General features: G+C 40.4%; 3 protein-coding genes across 3 annotated transcripts; 2 read left to right on the top strand and 1 right to left on the bottom strand.

Annotated features, from left to right (window-relative positions):
* Positions 1 to 1,023: 1,023 nt before the first annotated feature.
* On the bottom strand, positions 1,024 to 4,216 carry LOC140368399 (uncharacterized). Its single transcript, XM_072455408.1, has 2 exons — positions 4,071 to 4,216; positions 1,024 to 3,719 (listed from the first exon to the last, which is right to left on the bottom strand). The coding sequence occupies exon 2, from the start codon at positions 3,713 to 3,715 to the stop codon at positions 2,396 to 2,398; it is 1,320 nt and encodes a 439-aa protein (XP_072311509.1). The 5' UTR covers positions 3,716 to 3,719; positions 4,071 to 4,216; the 3' UTR covers positions 1,024 to 2,395.
* Positions 4,217 to 4,713: 497 nt separating this feature from the next.
* LOC140368398 (protein phosphatase PTC7 homolog) lies at positions 4,714 to 9,930 on the top strand. The gene is made up of 6 exons (XM_072455407.1): positions 4,714 to 5,188; positions 6,009 to 6,188; positions 7,128 to 7,326; positions 7,489 to 7,612; positions 7,803 to 7,932; positions 8,032 to 9,930. Exons 1-6 carry the CDS (start codon positions 4,987 to 4,989, stop codon positions 8,088 to 8,090), a joined length of 894 nt encoding a protein of 297 aa, XP_072311508.1. The 5' UTR covers positions 4,714 to 4,986; the 3' UTR covers positions 8,091 to 9,930.
* A 468-nt stretch (positions 9,931 to 10,398) lies between these two features.
* tbc1d10ab (TBC1 domain family, member 10Ab) lies at positions 10,399 to 15,031 on the top strand. Its single transcript, XM_072455406.1, has 9 exons — positions 10,399 to 10,923; positions 11,459 to 11,558; positions 11,631 to 11,738; positions 12,130 to 12,236; positions 12,306 to 12,420; positions 12,498 to 12,563; positions 13,398 to 13,587; positions 13,693 to 13,847; positions 13,959 to 15,031. Exons 1-9 carry the CDS (start codon positions 10,739 to 10,741, stop codon positions 14,367 to 14,369), a joined length of 1,437 nt encoding a protein of 478 aa, XP_072311507.1. The 5' UTR covers positions 10,399 to 10,738; the 3' UTR covers positions 14,370 to 15,031.
* Positions 15,032 to 18,972: the final 3,941 nt, after the last annotated feature.

The following is an 18,972-nucleotide window of genomic DNA, read 5'->3' as shown; positions in this document are numbered from 1 at the left end:
ATGATATTGTATTTATTTGCGCATCAGCTGAGAATGTTAAAGGAAGCGTTGGATTAATACATGTTTAGTTTGAAATGCCATCATACTCAGAGGTTTTGGTTACTCTTCTAACTGTGAGTCGGTTTCTGGTGACAAAAGCTGTGTGGTTGTTGCAGAATCTGTGCATTATTTACATAACGTGTTATTGATTACATTAAATCATAAATCAGATTTTTTATATATATTTATTTATTTTTGTTTGTTTCTGTGTACTCAAGTGGGCCTAGTACTTTCCCCAAATACTTTTGTATTTGGGTAATTATTTGTAGTCATGACTTTGTACTTCTACTGAGTAATGTTACTTGAGTACATACTGTATTTGGCCTGTTCTAATCCCCTCTGATGTGTCCACAGATCTGCAGTGATGAAGGCCCAGCTTTACTCTGTGTGCATGTGCCTCCTGCTCCTCTCAGCTCTGTGCCCCGGGACCCTCTGTAAACGTGGAGGGCTCTTCAAGAGCAAGGGCAAAAGTGATGGCAACAAAGAGTCCCAGTCGCAGAGCAAAGGCCTCACTAAGAAGGGCCTCAAAGTGGTGGGGGCTGCTGCTGCTGCGGGCATCCTCGGAGGGACGGGCACTGGCCTGGGCTTCCTCGGCAAAGGAAAGAACAGATCAGGCCATAAAACGGTCTCATCCCATCAGCACACGTACCACAGAGAGAACCAGAGAGCGGGGAACCGGTTACAGTGGAATGCAGCTGCTCCTGCCATTAACAACTCAGTTTTACTGCTGCTCTTGGTGCCACTCCTCATAATCTGGACCGGGCATCCTTAAAACACAATGTCAAATAAAAAGCTATTGCAAAATGTCTGTACTATTTCTACTAAATGTTCCTTTGCAGAAGTTGTCACTTATGGACTAGTTCCAATGCATATTCCATGAGAATGAGCATTATCAGTAATACAGATACTTTATCTTGGGACTTTTTATCATATTCAACTTGTAGCACATGCTTTAGTTTCAATAAATAAATAAAAAATCATGCAAGCATGAAACTTATTTTATTGGCCAACTCTGAACGTTGACGTATTAGATGCAAGTGTTTACAATAGCAGATTCAAAGGTTTACAGTACACACCAGTCTGTGTACTCTAAATATGATAGAAATTAAGTGCACTTACAGATCATCATCTTTAACACAATAACATTGTCAATTCAAATCAAATCCAATCATCATGAAGGAAATTCTATATAATGTATTAAATAAAATTCATACCAATGTTTAAATTAGTGTTTTTTACAATAAACCAAACAATACAGATATTTAGCGAAAACAATAACATCACTAATATAACAGTAGTTCATAGAAACTAAAATAATAATATAAACATGTAACACGGGAAAGAAAAGTTGTATTATGGATAGAATAATTTATACTTTTCACAATCAATGTACTGTAAGTCACCAAGAGAGAAGGAAGACTGGAAAAAGTGACCAGCTGCACAAAGGAGGGAACGAAGGGGAACAGCAGGGTTTTTGGAAAAAGGGAATATTTCCAGTTCAATGACGTGTTGCAGATTTTATACAGACTAAAACTCAAAATATACATCCAGTTAATAAATTATCTTTCCAGTTTTTGTTTTATTACCTGGTTCTCTTCTATGTTAATACTTAGCAATCATATGAGACAATAAAATAAAATAAAAACAACAAACATTACAAATTGTAGGATTCTCAGTAGTTTTCAACCTCTTTCATCAGAGTATTGAGAAAGACGACCAAGCTGAAGACCAATGGAAGTCAACAAAGACTGACCTGCCACAAGCCTAAACGTCTTCATTCAGCTGCCAACCTATTCTGTTACATAAAAAGACAGCTTTTCTTTGCACATGACCAAAGTGCAAAGGGAAATTGTAATGTGCATACATAATGAAGAAACACAGAAATGTTTACAGGCCTCATCTCTGGATATTATATTGTCTTATCTAACACTACCAATCTCAAAAGAGTCTTTCTCCAGTGGATGCATTAACACCTGACCTCGCTGTGGTAAAACACAAAGTATTTTCTTTAGTATTTAGTATTTTTAATCTGTATTTAACCCAAATGCAATGTGACCATATGTTTCACTGGTAGTTGTCAAAGGGATTCCCTTGGATAAATCAAACAGCCATATTGGATTGAAAGCAGTTAGTAGGTTATATTGTATTATTCATCACATTCAGCTCGTGCAGATAATTCGAACAATATATTGATTATCAAAGGGAAAGGACCCATGTCAAGGTAGAAAATACATATGGGGATGCGAAGTGGTAGAAGTACACTGTACATATTGGCAGGTTAGTCCATTTAGGCAAGGTGAGTAGCTATGCACACACTATGGCTGAAGTGAGAATATGTAGTAAGTAGCAAAAGGACTTATTGAAGCAGAAGCATGCTGGATAGTAAAATTACCACCGATGTGAACAGCTGAGAGAAGCACAGAAGACTACAATTGTTTTGTATCTGTGCTTCTGAACGCTTTTGGAGAAACGACTCAGAGTAGGCCATGTACAATTCAACACAGCGGCGTGCTTTCATCTGCTCAACTAGAGACGGATACCCAATTTCCTGAATGCTGACAGTGTCCTTGTCCTCCTCGTCTACCTCAGACTTCTCCTGGTCTTTGAGAAGGTCTGTTCGGTTCATGCATTTTTCCATGTATTTATCATAAGGCTCAGCTCGCGGTGGTGGCTTGTATTCATAATCGCGGCCATAGTCTTTCTGATCCGTGGACTGGGTTCCGTAGCGACGGTACATGTAGTTGTTGTAGTATTGTTCCTCTTCAGGGTTTCGGAAGCTAAAATGTGGGCGTGGAAATCGCCCTAATCCATAACCAACAGCCATGCCAGCCATAGCACCCACCCCAGCGGCCAACATGGCCTTTTTAGCAAAACCCCTAGACTCTACTTTAGGCATGAAGCCTTGGTTCATGGCTGAACGAGCGAATGGAGACCCACCATTCCCATAACCTCCATAGCTTCCTGTACCGTAGCGAGGACTGAGGATCTTATTGTTGGGATTCCAGTTTGGGTAGCCTCCCATTCCACCACCAGGATAATTGCCAGGATGCGACCCCGGTGCCCCCCAGCCCTGCCCCGTATTACCTCCTCTGACTGGATAGCCTCCTCCTCCCCACCCGGTGTTAGGATAACCCCCAGCAGCGGGATATCCACCTGCAGCCGGATACTGGTTTGGATAACCTCCTCTGCCTGGCTGGTTGGGGTATCCCCCCGCAGCCGGATAGCCCCCAGCAGCGGGGTACCCACCTGCAGGGTTCTGGTTAGGATAATTCCCTCTTCCAGGTTGGTTAGGGTAACCTCCAGCAGCTGGATAGCCCCCAGCAGCGGGGTACCCACCTGCAGGGTTCTGGTTGGGATAATTCCCTCTTCCAGGTTGGTTTGGGTATCCTCCAGCAGGATTCCCACCTGGGTTTTGTCTGGGATATCCTCCAGGATTGGCGTTTCCAGGTTGAGGATAACTCCCACCAGCAGGATATGGATTAGGGTTTCGATTCGGAGTCTGCGGCCGAGGGTTGTTTGCAGGTTGAGAGTTGGAAGGCTTCGAGGATCCCCTGTTTGTTGATGTTTTCTTGCCTCCACCAAATCCACCTCCTTTTTTAGCCAAAGTCACATCAAAGTATAGGAGTCCCATGGTAAGAAGACAGACAAGGACAGCTCCCCTTAGCCTGCCCATCATGGCCCTAAAATAAAAATATCATGTTTAATCAAAAAAGGGCGCAATTGGGGATGAGCAGATTAAATTAGAAACAAACAAATGACAGGAAGCACCTGTTAGTAAGGCCTATCACAGATCTAGTGTTCAGAGATCGCATCAGAGATTAGGTTATAACAACGACACTAACTGTCTGACTTATTCTCGATTATAGTATTTTAAAGAAATACTTATGTGGAAGCCGCTATTTGTTTTATTATAAAGAGCTTAGCGTGACAACAGTGATCTCAGCATGATGCTGTAACGGGCCCGTCGACTGAGGCTGACCCAGCACACAATTACATAAACAATATCCGTCGAAAGTAGCTCAAAAACCTACCGTGGACCGATCTTTGAATGTAGATACGTTAATGTTAATAAGACAGCAGATTTGCAGATGTGTCTTCTTTATCTTTGTTGTGGCTCTCCTTCGTGTTTAGGGTGGTTTCTGGGGTGCGCTCGTTTTGACGCACGTCTCCAACGACGGAAGAAAAGGAGGCGGAGCTTCGAGTGCAGTGTTACGTTTACGCTTTACAATTTCAACACAAAACAATCTACGCATTCTAATGACAATATATACTATATATATGTATATATATACATATATATGTATATATATATATATATATATATATATATATATATATATATATATATATATATATATATATATATATATATATATATATATGTATTTAACACGTGTATATATTTTTATTTAAATAAATTGTGCAACAGTGTAACGTTTTATACTGTTGGGCCACATGATGGCGTCACAAGATTGTCCTCGTAGGTTAAGCCCTTAATTTGACGCTATCAATGTCTGCTGCATGTTCAGTTGCTTAAATAATACGGAAGCCAAATAATACAAAAGACAATATTATTCTTTTGATGGTCAATGTAAAATGAAGTCTCGCCTCGAGCCTCTTTCTTATTGGCTGTGGCTGGTTACGTCAGTTGTAAACTGTGAAGTACCCGTATGTACTCGCAGCTTTCGACGGTGACAACATGTCGAGCAGGAGAGAGCCGAGCGGAGGGACTGCATTTGTCACAGGCTCAGTCGAAACATAAAGCGCTGTTGGTCAAAACGGTGGTGTCATTTTCACGTACTTCGGGAGATAAGTATAGTGTCGGAGTTACAGTTTACCTAGAAGACTCGTGAAGTCTTAATGGGTGGATAAGGAGGCGGCTCGTGACAGAAACAGCCCTGAGAAGCGGAGTGAGGCCAACACAGGTCGGGCTGCTGTTGTTAGGGGATGTTATCCGTACTGTCTTATGGCAGACTTGTTGCGAGGGCTGTCTTTGGAGGACTCTCTCAGACGGACGGTCGGGACTACAAGCTGATCAGCGCCAGCTATGGTTTTGGCAAAGACTTTCGTAAAGGAATCCTGAAAAAGGGCATGTGTTATGGGGACGATGCGTGCTTTGTAGCACGGCACAAGACTGCCGACGTTTTGGGTAAGATGATCAGATTTGTTGTCGTTTTTTAAAATGCATTAGAATTTCAAAATCTCTATATGTGCTTGAGTGACCTTCACATGTGCATCGAGCCCGGATGAAAACACAACACCCACCCTCAGTCTGCACGACCACTGGCATCACACTTTAGATGCTTGTGTGTGAATTTAACTGACATGCCACTAATACGAGGCAGAAGGAAAAAACATGATCACATTCAGTATGATGTTATATCTCAAGTCAATCTTACAGGATCCAGCGAATGACCTTTCACCTAGATGAGCTCCAGACAAGAACTAGTGCCACTGGGCAAGATAATATACCATTTAAATAAGGACTCGTGTCTGGAGTCATTCTAGAAGTGATCTTACTTGAATATAAGGCACTTTATACCCTTAAATTGAACAGGACAATGTCTTACAAAGGTCAGAATGGTTGGCATGGAGGCAGCCATATTGCTAACAGGCTGCTAATACTTTAGCTCTCTGTGCTTTGTCCTCACAGCTGAGAGCATGAGGAGGGGGGGTTCCTCCACGTGCCTTTGTTGGTCGTTTAAACTGTTGAGTTCATAACACTCTGGTCAATCCTGTTGTGCATCCTTATGGTTATTTTTAATGCAAGTATTTCTAGAAAATAAATCCATTACAGATTTGGAATTCTTACTCAAGTTCAGAAACAGTGGAAATAAACCGTAAAAGGGAACAAATATTTCTTCAATTCAAATGCAAAAGTGCTATTTTTGATTCATGTTTATGTTGCAGCACATTAAGTGAAACCTCTGCACGCCCTGACTTTTCTTGTTCTTCTGATGATACTTCAGGAGTAGCCGATGGTGTTGGAGGCTGGCGTGACTATGGTGTTGATCCATCTCAGTTCTCTGCGACCCTCATGAGAACCTGCGAGCGCTTAGTGAAGGAGGGACGCTTCACTCCCAGTAACCCAGTGGGCATTCTGACCTCTGGATACTATGAGCTCTTACAGAACAAAGTGCCCCTGCTTGGTGAGTACAAGGCATTCAAACAACATACGTGTGATGCTATACTGCTCATGTAGCCATAAACCACAGTATTGGCATTATCCCAGCTGTTTGAGTGGCCTTCACTCAGTTTATTGTTTTCATCAATCACAGACGTTGAATAATATAAAGTACAGAATAAAATCAGATGTGCCTTAGAATTAAGATGATGCAATGCTAAAATCCTCACTTGATACAGTGAAGTTGCATTTTCACTGGCATTACATCGTCACTCGTCACTGGCATTACATGGTCACTGGCATTACATGGTCACTGGCATTACATGGTCACTGGCATTACATGGTCACTGGCATTACATGGTCACTGGCATTACATGGTCACTGGCATTACATCGTCACTGGCATTACATCGTCACTGGCATTACATGGTCACTGGTATTTCTTGACATATTGCCAGTGAGATAACTGCCTGAGCTTGAGCAGTGGCTGTTCTCTCAGCTGCAACCTGAAACACTGACCTCGTGAGGCTTTGCATGTTTTCCTTTGCACGTGGGGAACGTTTCAATGTACACTTAAATTACTGAAATCAGGAGCCTCTCTGCAGTTGTTCAAGCTTTTCATGTTGCTTAATTTTTATATGATGTATCATTTCTAGTAAAGTTCACAAACTTTTCACTTTTGTTTAAAAAAATGTATTTAGTATATAAAATTACTGTAAACTTGCAGAAATGATAAAGGGAAAATATTTGTGCCAAATTTTCCTCAAATATGATATACATTTGGCTTCAAAACAGTAGTAACTAGAAAAAAATAAACTAAATAACTAAACTAAACTGGCTTGGCAACATATTGTTTGTTTAGTCGAAGCATTCTGAGAACAAAGGGGTGGCAGCGTGTGTGTTTCATTCTTTTTACAGCTTTGCTCACAATACTTAATAACATAAGAACATGTCGTCTTCTGCAGGAAGCAGTACAGCTTGTATTGTGGTTCTGGATCGGCGAAGTCACCGGTTACATACTTGCAATCTCGGGGACTCAGGCTTCTTGGTGGTACGAGGTGGAGAGGTAGTGCATCGCTCTGACGAGCAGCAGCATTATTTCAACACGCCCTTCCAGCTGTCCATCGCTCCTCCAGGGTCTGAAGGAGTGGTACTGAGTGACAGGTTAGTTTTTACATGATTATTTTACACTATATACATACATCAAAGGTTTCAACTTGCATAACTCTTTTAATGGCTCCAGTGTTGATCTGCTGATACTGATGACTGGAGATGAGGTGAAACCTACCACTCTTTCTCTTGTGACGGATTGTGTTGTCTGTTTAGTCCTGAAGCAGCAGACAGCTCATCCTTCGATGTGCAGCTCGGTGACATAATCCTGACAGCCACAGACGGCCTCTTTGACAACATGCCAGACTACATGATTCTCCAAGAGCTTAAGAAACTAAAGGTAGCAGTTTGTTGTTTTTATTTTTGTACCATTGTTTGGCCAGTTTTTTAATGATGACTTGTGCTTGGGCACTCAATATGGCTGCTGTCAGCTGTTTTACTTTTATTCATATTGTTAAATGTAATACATTTTCATCATCCCAAATACTCACCTGTTTACATTTCTAAAATGCTTCTTATTTGTATTTTAGACAACCAACTATGAAAGTGTCCTGGAGACTGCACAGAGTATTGCCAAGCAAGCTCACAATCTTGCCTATGATCCCAACTACATGTCTCCGTTTGCACAGTTTGCCTGTGACAATGGTCTGAATGTTAGAGGTTTGTTCATTTTTATTTGTTGTTTTCTCTCAAATGTATTTGAAAAGTTAATTCAATAAATTAACCTATAATGTCTTCTCTTTTTGTCCTGTTGTGCAGGTGGAAAACCCGATGACATCACTGTGCTGCTGTCGATTGTGGCTGAATATACCGACTAAATGTTTGTTTGAATGAGCTTTGTCTTTGTTCTCTCGTCTGAGTCTTCCAGTCCTTCCAAAGAGCACTGCATCATGTGGCTGCAAAGTCACTTTCACAACACACTCCTGGCTCTGGAGGCTCAACATCACCTATATTTCTCCTCCTTCATTTCATTTTAAAGTGAATAGTGGCATGGACTTTTGACTAGGGGCTTTTCATGTTGACCATGTTGCAGAAGGTGGTGTGACTAGAATAGATTGTGCTCTTATGAGAACAGTAAGCCAGTTATACGGCTTTGAGAGAGATCGGACCTCAATATGTCAAATTTGTCTGATTTCTTTTTTTTGCACTTGTGATCAGGAATACGTTTATGGAGTAAAACATGGATCATATGAGTGGGTTAAAAAGGGGAAGAGAAGAGGCATGAGTTGGCTCTTTGAGATTTTGGTGGGAATGTGTAGATTGACTTTGTAGGATTTTTGAAAGTTTAATCCTTTTATGTGAAGCTAAACCAGGTTTTGTCATTCGGCTGACGGATATGTCGGTGCACACATCCTGGGAGATTGTAAATATTTTGTTGATTTGCTTATTTAAGCAAGTGTTACTATCTTGAGATGGGTGAACACAAGCTTCATTCATGCATTTTCTGTGTAGTTTAATGAGCGTATTCAATTCCAATCTTTCATTCGTGTGTCTGTGTGTCTGTGTGTCTGTGTGTCTGTGTGTCTGTGTGTCTGTGTGTCTGTGTGTCTGTGTGTCTGTGTGTCTGTGTGTCTGTGTGTCTGTGTGTCTGTGTGTCATATTTAATGTTGATTCTTGCTGAGCTGTGGCTGGCATCTGTGAAAGCTTACAATTGCAATGATAGGTCAGGCATCAATTTTACAGAAAATAAAATTATTTTTTTAAAGAATATTGTTACCTTGGAAAAAGCTTGGTGTGGTAAATCACATTATGGATGATTCCAACTACCAGTATCTTAATAAGTTGTGTTTTGTGAGAGTGCGCCGTTATATATATATTTTTAAGTCCTTCATCCCTTTACATGCTGTTGTGCTTATTTTTGTACTATACTGTATATATCTGTCTAAGAGTTTGTCACAATGATTGTAACGACTGCTTGTAAATGTGGACACTGGAGCCTTTCATCTTCATTAACAATACTGTTCTAAAGCCTACCTGGAAAATCTACACCAAAAACATGGTTTAGCATACATCATAAGTAATGGTTCAAATTGCATTACAGTAATTTTATCCTGTTCTGAATCTTAACTGTGTATATTTAGGAAACAAATATGATCAAAATCAATACTATAACGTTTAAGTTAATGCTACATAGTGTTTTAAACCAAAGAAGGAACGCCATATTCACATTTTTCTATTTGGGGCATTGTTGTGTTTGCTCTGCTGTATAACTAGTGTTGGTCGAGACCATTCTGTCACTGTGTTATTTATTTTATTTATAGAACATTGTTACCTGTTAACAGTTGAATTGCTAAATTAAGTGGTTCTTCTGTGTACAATCATCAGTTTTGTGTTTTGTATTGGCAAACACGACAAGTTTGAAGTTTGCCAACACAACTTCACTTTCAGTGGGTGTTCTCAACAGGTACAGCTCTATTTTTGGCCACTTTGTTTTCATTACAAACTTATTCAGCATGTTGTCCATCTTGTCATTCTTTGTGGCATCGGTTTCCTACAATTATAGTCCGTTATATGGTGGGAATAATAATACAGAAATAAAGAGTCATTGTCTGAACTCAAAGGGGTGGTAGGAGCACAGTTTCAGCCTTAATAGTTAGACCTGTAAAAGGCCTTTCCTGTCATTGCAAGCTTCTGTCTGTTGCTGATGTTGCCCAATGTTAAATGTATTCAAAAAGAAAAAAGCCGGCCACTCTTGGATTAAAAATGGTGCTTCTTTCGTCTGCCTGGTATGATTGTTCACTATAAAAGATACACATGTATAGAGCATAACAAAACAGGTCTAATTTGTGTAAATAGTTTTTTAAAATGTACACTATTTAAATAAAAGAGTCTAGTATTTATAATATTTTGTTTTTGAGTTTTTTGTTGGCCTTCTGTCTGAGTCACTTATATTGGCAAGGGTTTTATTATGTTTATTTTCCTTTTTTAAATAAACAGTTGAGGATAATAAGAATACAAGTTATACATTGGAGCTTGATTTAAAGATGCGGTATGTATGTGATTTGACACGCAATAACATTTAAAGTGCTGCTTTGAGCAGTGGGTGCGGATGTTTTGTTTAGGTTATCTGCCCCTCTTTTGCCCCGCCTTCGGCCCCGCCCAGCAGCAGCTCTATCAGACAGTCAGCTGACAGCTCTGAAGAACTAGCGTGCTAGCATGCTAGCTTCCGAGTTAGCAAGAAGATGGTGTGATATTTTTGAATATAGTTTAAAAAGACGCGTTGTCGCCTCGTAGTCTAAATCGTTGCGGGTTATAAAACCCCCAGGTCGCTCCATCCAGGTCATTTCAAATGCGTTTGTCTGCACAGTTGGATTTTGTATTAACTCTACGGCGACAGATCCTCTTAGCGTGCTAACGCTAACTGTTGAGACAGCAGCTTCCTCAGGAGCAGCTTATAACAGTTATCTTTCACTGGGACAAACTATGTGAGGAGCCATATTAGACTCACGACGTAAATGCTGTTTAAATGGCCAAAACTGAGCCGAGAAATATACTGGCCATGCGGGGAAGTGATGTTAAAGAGCTGAAAGACAATGGTAAATTGGGTAACTATGGATCTGAATCAGAAGTGAATGGCAACGCTGTTTTGGAGGAGAAACTTGTGGACAGATACGGCTTCACTGGCGGCGCACAGCAGTATTCAGCAGAAACGTAAGTGTGCTGACAAAACCAACTTCCTCCTTTTATTATGAGTCAAATTGTGTAACTCACACATAGAACTGACAGGAGTGGTATTTGTTTAGATTATGTACAGAGAAGCCTCGTGGAAACAAAACAAAGACGTTTTCTTTCATTACACATTTTTGCAACTTTCCACCTTGTGTGTTTTTGTATGTTCATGGTAAATCACACATTCATTGTGTTCTTTGCCTTTATTGAATTAAATCTCAGCGAATCAACAGAGTGAAGTATGTTCAGTGTAGCAGGTTTTGAGCTAACGCAACAGAAAATAGAGTAAAGTTCTCCACTTCCTGTTTTCCTTGAGCTTTACTGCTGATGAAGTATTCCACGATTCTCTCAGATGATTGCTTTCCAGGAGAAGGAAATGTCACCTCCCTCAAATAAGGGTGTAAACATTGAGAATACACTGTTTATTTTTAAGTATACAGTACATCATTCAGAATAGAAATGTCCTCTGACTGAAGTGTAGTGACTAAAATAAGTAATTACATTTCTATCTCAATAGTGTTGAAGAAATTCCCATTGAAGTGCTGAGACAGCGAGAGGCAAAATGGCTGGAAATGCTCAACAGCTGGGACAAGTGGATGGCCAAAAAGCACAAGAAGGTAGGTCTTATCGTTGTATATTTTTGATTCTTCTGTTTTATGCCATGTAAATAAAATAATGTTGTATTTAAGATAAAGGAGCGATGTCAGAAGGGAATCCCCCCATCGCTGCGAGGTCGAGCCTGGCTTTACCTCACTGGGGGCAAAGTCAAAAGGGAACAAAACAAAGGCAAATTCCAGGTTTGTTTTTGAATCTGTTGTGTGTTCATGAGGTCCCAGCAATTGGGGACAACCGTATAACACGATGTGATATATCCTCAAAAGTCTCACAATACTATAGTGAGCTGTCACATTATATAGCACAAGCTAATTCGCTTAGAAGTATTGTTTTGTTAGAAGCACACACAAAAACAGAGGGAACTACGTAGACCATGATCCTTTGCTCCATTTCAATGCAGACAGCATGAAGAAATAATAATATAATCTTTATGTGAATGTAATGATTCACACCAAAGCCTTGTCAAGACCATTTAAATGGAACAATAATATTTAATTATACTTCCGTTCTCTAAAATATCGTACCGTGACATTTTGATATTGTTCCCTAAAAACAAAACACACAATCTTTCAGGAACTCGATGAGCAGCCTGGAGATCCTAAATGGGTTGACATCATCGAGAGAGACCTTCATCGACAGTTTCCTTTCCATGAGATGTTTGCAGCTCGAGGTGGTCATGGGTACGAGTGTTGTTCTTATATACTCCCCCGTCTCCTTTTTTACCAGTCTAATTGGTCTTCTGTTTGTAGGCAGCAGGACTTGTTTCGTGTGTTGAAGGCGTACACTCTGCATCGCCCTGAGGAGGGGTACTGTCAGGCTCAGGCCCCTGTTGCCGCTGTTCTTCTGATGCACATGCCAGCAGAGGTCGTTCTATTCTCATTCTCGGCACATTTTATTGTTCTAGTTTTGTCTCATTCCTTTTTTTTTCTTTTCTATTTTAGGATGCATTTTGGGTTCTCGTCCAAATCTGTGAGAAATACCTTCCTGGTTACTATAGCAAAGGCTTGGTACGTTTTCTATTTTAGTCCTGTCATTTTGGCGTACATGCAAGTACATGAGTGTGTGTGTGTGTGTGTGTGTGTGTGTGTGCGCCCGTGTTTCTGTGTGTGTTGGGTGGGATCTGGGCATGTGGGATTGTTTTTAATGCACTGTAAAGCTCTTTGTTTTGCACTTTTTACTTTTATGTTTGTTGTTAAATTAAATATTTTCTGTATTTCTTCACATGCTCCTCTTGGAACAACGTCTTTAATGTATATTTCTGTAAACTATCTTTAAAGACGTGCACGGTGGCAAAGGCGGTTAGCGCTCTTGCCTCCCAAGAAGGAGATCATGGGTTCGATTCCCGGACCAGACCAACATCACATGATCTCTCTGGGTGGAGTCTGCATGTTCTCCCCGTGTTACCGTGGGTTCTCTCCGGGTTCTCCCACCGTCCAAAGACATGCATGTGTTAGGCAAAATTGGTGACTCTAAATTGGCCCTAGTGAATGAATGTGAGAGTGAACTGTCTGTAATGTTTATGTCTCTGTGTTAGCCCTGCGACGAGTTGGCCACTGTCCAGGATGTACCCCGCCTAAGGCTCCAGTCACCCGCGACCCCGAAAGGGAATAAGCGGTAGAAAATGGACTCATTTTAGACTTTCAGAGTTCCACACTGTAGTTATCACATTATATGTATGTGTATTTAAAAACTGATTGATCTACTTTGTGATGCTAGACTCTTGCTCTTGAACGTAGCTGCCTGAACACTCGAGACTGTTAGCAAACAAGTTGATCTAGTCTCAAATCGAATAATCCAAAACATCAAACCTAATGACCGCTGCATTGTTTTAACTTTTCAAGGAAGCGATCCAGCTGGATGGAGAAATCCTCCATGCTCTGTTGAAGAAGGTTTGTCCTGTAGCTTACAGACACCTTGAGAATCAGAAGCTGGGGCCCGTGCTGTACATGACGGAGTGGTTCATGTGTGCCTTCTCCAGGACACTGCCCTGGGCCTCAGTGCTCAGGATCTGGGACATGTTTCTCTGCGAAGGTGAGATTATTTTTGGTTTATTCAAAATGAGCAGAAGTAAAGCTGTTCTCAATGCAGTGACAACTCTAATAGTATTTAAATTCAAACACATCTTTTGTTTTTCAGGAGTGAAGATCTTGTTCCGTGTCGGCTTGGTTCTTTTAAAGTACACTTTGGGATCTCAAGAAAAACTAAAAAACTGTCCAGGTCTCTATGAAACTATAGAGTTACTCAAAGCAATACCACCTCAGTACTTGCAAGAAACTTTCCTCGTGCACGAGGTAATGATTTAACTTTTATTGTTCCCACAAGAGTTAAACACAAACTTGATCCTCTGAACAGTTGTCTGAAACAAAAGCCTTGTGTTTATGGATTCTACTCCTGTGTTGTAGATTATTGAGTTGTCAGTGTCAGAGAGAGACATTGAAAAGGAGCACCGATCTCAGTTGCGTCTGTGGATGGCGTCTCGTGGAGAGCTGAACTGCAAGTCTCCTCCCAGAATGCACGGCGCCAAAGCTGTCATGTCTGCAGAGCCTCCAAGCAGACAGGACCTGAAGGAGAGGCCCACCATCATCGTGGAGTCCCCGCCCTTCACTGTTCCTGATGAGAAGAAACCAGAAAACAGTGCAAAAAGAAGATCCAAAAAGGATAAAGAAAAATTGGAAGAAAAGAGCAGGTCAGAGGTTGAGGATGGTGTAGACTCGCACATCCCTCCCAAACCGCTCTCACCTCTGCTCAGCGCTGTCACAGAGCAGGGCTCCAACGAGAGCCTGAGCAGCGGCGAGCAAGACACCTACCTGTAGCAACAGAGCCATAGTTTATGCAATAAAGGCCACTTCTCAGTAACGTTTATGAGGGCGCTGTTCTGTGAAGTGGGACTACACTAACCATTAACATACAGAAAAATGTCTATGCAGCACTATGGACTGGAATGTTACTTTGTCACTGCTCTATTTTCCATCGCCAACTTTTGATTCATATGCTACATTTCCTTCAGTAGTTAAAAACTATCTAACATATATTTCAGTATAGGATATCTATTAGAATTAAAGATTGACTTGATACTAAATCGGCAAGTATAGGAGCACTTTTAAAAAGATATCTGAAATGTCAGGGAGAAAGGGCTCAAAGGTTTTGTTTCAAACGTGCTTTATTTGGACAGCGCAAAAGCAAAAAGACTTCATTTGAAGTCTTGCTTGATAAGGGAGTTACTTTGTCTTGTCACTGCATTGCCAAGCCTGAGATTCATCCGGTTTCTTGAAGAATATTGTTATTAATACTGTATAGCACAGTATTGAAGGAGAGACTAATCTTTTACAGCATTTGGGCACAAGAGGGCGCCATGGCATTAATGCGCTGCTCTGTTATGCAGTGGATTTCAGAGTTTCTTCTGTCAACAATGTGACGTTCCTCCACTTGTTTGTATTTAGAGATTGTAATGATTTTTATGAAGGACACTAGTTTTTTGAAAGCTACTTGGCTGTCTGATTTTTATATTTATGTGCAATTTGAATTGAAGAAAAAGATTCAGTTGTAGTCATGAGGACACTGTTTTGCTTTTTTATTCTAAAAAGAAAAAAACTTCTAGTCCAGATGACCACAACTGAATCTTTTTCTTCAATGGATCACTCCTGGACGAATGTGGGATGACACCGACTAATTTGAAGTGAAGTTGTACCGTTATTATATTGCCAAAGAATCGACCTGTATTATTGGCAGGATTTAACTATTGTAATCACTCATCCTCCATCAAATACACATGTCGCCTCATTAAAATGCAGGCAGCCATGAATACAGAAAGATTTGAAGTATATATTTTTCTTTAGTGAGTGCTTAAGCAATCAACTTTTCTTGATCTTTCTTCCTTTTTGAAATGAGATGTTTTGAAGCGCTGTGGAGATTTGTACACGTTTATTTTTACGGGTTTATTCTTAATAGGAAGCACTTTCACTTTGATGTACCCTGTGAAGCTTTTCATATTTAAATACTGAATATATATTGTCATACTATTGTCCTTCTTGATGGTGAAGCTCAAAAAATTGCTGAATTTATACATATTTCTATTTTATTAGAAAGACAATCGCCAGCTCTTTTTGTATTAAATTCTGTGAACAATAAATCTGAATCCATTTAATCTTTGACTTGTGTCTTATTTTCTACACGTTTGTGGGGAGAGGCCTCCAACTGAAGGAGCAGCTCTGAATACAGCCTGTGTTATGGCCACTTCCTCTGACACCTGTTTCTCCTGCTCTTTCAGCTCTGGGATGAATTTGCATCTCAAATGGGACACATTCCCACAGCATCATTCAGACAGCCTCGCCTCGTCCTGCCTCTGCTCGCGTTAGGTCGCCTTGTAAGAACGCATTATGTGTTCAATCAGGCTCGCTCAATCAGGGTTCTGTGTTTTAGAACAAAAGTGTGTGCAAAAAAATGATTGCCTTTGATCAAGTTGCGTAGAAGACACATTTAAAGAAGCAAATTCCTTAACTTCCTCCATTCAAACATCCAAAATAACCGCTTCTACATGTTGAATATGAGTCAATGACAGTCTTTTATTTTGATTCATCACTGGCACGTCCTCTCTCTCTAAGTACATATTGTAAGTCCACTGGGAGATGGTTAAAGCTGCTGTTGTCACGGTGTCGTACTGACAATATGAAGCCTCTCCAATAGGAATGTCTCTCATAATTGTGTATCTCTCACATGAAGTATTTGGAGCCTTTCTCTGTGTGAAAACAATGCTGTCTCGCCCACACTGACCGCACCCATCCTCCACACAGCCGCTCTGGACACACACCCACCTGTCTGTCTGGGGCTCCACACAAAGGGGGAAATGGAAGGCTGACTTTAAGGATAATCTGTGGTAGAAGAGGAGTAGATCTGTCCCAGACGTTTCCCCGAACAAACTCCATGATCGGGCTGCAACGACTGATCGACTATTTTGACAATCGTAGCTGTGATCTGGAGAATTCAGGCTCCAAAATATATATATTTTTATCACAAAGGCCCAGTGATAGTGGAAAGTACTTGTATTTATAAAGTAATGAATGAATACCTGAATTCAAATGTTTTCTGTAATGTTTTCTGTTACTTGGTCTAATCAGAGTACTGTTTTCTGAATACTTAGAAACATTTGTTCATAAACCAGAGAAAGAAAGATTGCATATGCATTCCCTAATTTGGAGATGTTTGAAGCCAACATTTCATGATGAAATACCACAATGTATTCCACTGATTTGTGAAAACTAACTATTCTGAATACCACCACATGAAAGAGTAAATGTACGGGATTACAATTACTCTAAATTAGTTTTCTGAATACGCATTTTCGGTACATGGATTCTTCCCAACACCTTGCCATTATTAAATCAAATGATCAAAAAGAATAAGTAAGATTTTCATCAATATTATACTGTATTTGTAAATATTCTGTATCCAGAAGTCTCAATGTGCAGTTATAAACAAAAGAATAATCACTGACTCGTCGACTACTAAATCAATCCTTAGTTGAAATCCTACAAAATGATTAAAGTAATGAGATAATCAATGTGGGCAAGAATAAACGCTCCAATTGTGGGGAATTTTTACGCCCCAAAAATAATGGATGCTTTTGATTAATATAATATAAATCATGTCATGGTTCTTTATTTGGTGCTTTTTTAAAACTGATCTCTGGTGTTAACTGTGTAAATCAGACTATACCTGATAATAAAACACTTGTCCTACTTACAGTGGAATGGACTACGAGGGCGCTTCATTACGTCTATCAGGTTTATTTTTACTCGGATGCCAGCGAGTGCCACCAGTAATGTCAATCATGATGTTCAATTTCTTAATATAGTTTAGCATGACACAGTCTAAAAGCACCCCATCATATTACAGACTCCCATTAACTTTGCCCAGTAGAGGAGGAACTGCCCTGCTTGTAAAAAAGGGTGTGTTAATTGCCCCGCACCTCTTCTTTTATCCCCCTCTTGTGAATGCAAACCAACTCTGTGCAGTCGTGTGGCCGATCCAATGTGGCCCGAGTATCTGTGGCTGAGCTCATTCGACCATATGTGTGAGGAGTCTGGAAGATTAGAGTCTGGCCTGCAAAGCTCCTCTAAAGCTTTTGGGTACAGGATGGTCTGCACCTTTATCCTTTATGACACCCCTGTGCACCCCCAACCCAGTGAATGAGATTACAAAGGTTAAGGGCATTTTAAAGGAGACACATTATGCTTTTTAAAGGTACTTGCTGTTGAACTGTAGCATAAGTAGACCATCTTTTTATATTCTGTTCATTGTAAATTGTGATATTGATCTAAGATGACTTAGTAATAGAAACAGGTCCATTGACTTGTTTCTGACCTGTTTGAAACGGCAGAACTGATAAGCCCCGCCTCTTCAACGTGGCATTATACCGTAACAATGAATTGATGCTCATTTACATTTTTGTAAATGAGCATAAATTTTGAAAAGTGTCTACGTGACATTTTACCGCTCTACATGTGCCAGTCAGAGTCTTCATGTTTCAAATAATCACAGGATAAAGACAGGAGTGTGGGCGGGGATAGGGGGTAGGTGAAAACAGGGATTTTCTGAGCACTCGAGCCTCAGTTGCAGGAGTATTAAAACATGTGAGAATACAACTTTGAGTAAACTAAGCTCCTGAAAGTTGATTTTGCATAACATTTAAGCATAATAAAGCTTGAAAAAGAGACTGGCACCTGTGTGTGTGTGTGCGCCGCGGCTGATTAAGAGCTGCACGTGTGGGACAGGAAGCAGCGCTGGAGTGGACCGTGCAGAGGTCACACAGATGCTGAGTGAGCGGACGGTGGACAGGAAGTGTGCGGCTTTCTTCCCCAGCACAACAGTAGCAGCACGAAGCACCGGTGACCTCAGGCCCATTAGCCGCGGAGACAACGGTTTGTGATTCGTATCGGAAATGATCTGAGACTGCAGTTTGAGTTCACTATGGAAGCCCCCGAACATCCTTTATATCATGACCCACTGATGGCATATTACAGGCCGGTTAATACATTACTTACAGCTGCATCACCCTTCTTTTTCATGTAAATCTGTGTGTTTTTTTCCCCTCAGAAACTATATTGCAAAAGCAGAAGTTCAGACCACAAAATCAGACCACTACAAGCTGTTTTATTCTAATAAGAAAATAGTGTACATATTGCAAACTGGTAAGAAAGAGTGTGTCAACAAAAAACAACACAGAGAGCAAAAATGCAAAAAGGAAAAGAGATATTTCTTCATTTATAAATTCAGTGCAAGATTAATTATGGTATTTCAACCCAGTCGACTCCGTCCCTGTCATCCATCTCTTTGCATTAATGAAGCTAGAAACTGTTTAGAATAGATACATTCTCTAAAATTACGTACAAAAGCTTTGATATATTACTATTTTACCCT

The sequence above is a fragment of the Eucyclogobius newberryi genome, unplaced genomic scaffold (genome assembly GCF_026437365.1).
Source record: "Eucyclogobius newberryi isolate DKJ021-1_F unplaced genomic scaffold, fEucNew1.0.hap1 SCAF_2, whole genome shotgun sequence".
NCBI lineage: Eukaryota > Metazoa > Chordata > Actinopteri > Gobiiformes > Gobiidae > Eucyclogobius > Eucyclogobius newberryi.
Note: the sequence above shows the minus strand (reverse complement) of the source record. Positions and strands in the feature narration are given on the sequence as shown.

Excerpts from the sequence above, each read along its gene's own strand:
- tbc1d10ab (XM_072455406.1), top strand. The coding sequence starts at position 10,739 with ATGGCCAAAACTGAGCCGAGAAATATACTGGCCATGCGGGGAAGTGAT. Across the intron at positions 13,588-13,692 it reads GGACATGTTTCTCTGCGAAG|GAGTGAAGATCTTGTTCCGT; the intron begins GTGAGATTATTT and ends TTTGTTTTTCAG. Across the intron at positions 13,848-13,958 it reads AAACTTTCCTCGTGCACGAG|ATTATTGAGTTGTCAGTGTC; the intron begins GTAATGATTTAA and ends CCTGTGTTGTAG.
- LOC140368399 (XM_072455408.1), bottom strand. The coding sequence starts at position 3,715 with ATGATGGGCAGGCTAAGGGGAGCTGTCCTTGTCTGTCTTCTTACCATG.
- LOC140368398 (XM_072455407.1), top strand. The coding sequence starts at position 4,987 with ATGTTATCCGTACTGTCTTATGGCAGACTTGTTGCGAGGGCTGTCTTT. Across the intron at positions 7,613-7,802 it reads AAGAGCTTAAGAAACTAAAG|ACAACCAACTATGAAAGTGT; the intron begins GTAGCAGTTTGT and ends TTTGTATTTTAG. Across the intron at positions 7,933-8,031 it reads CAATGGTCTGAATGTTAGAG|GTGGAAAACCCGATGACATC; the intron begins GTTTGTTCATTT and ends CCTGTTGTGCAG.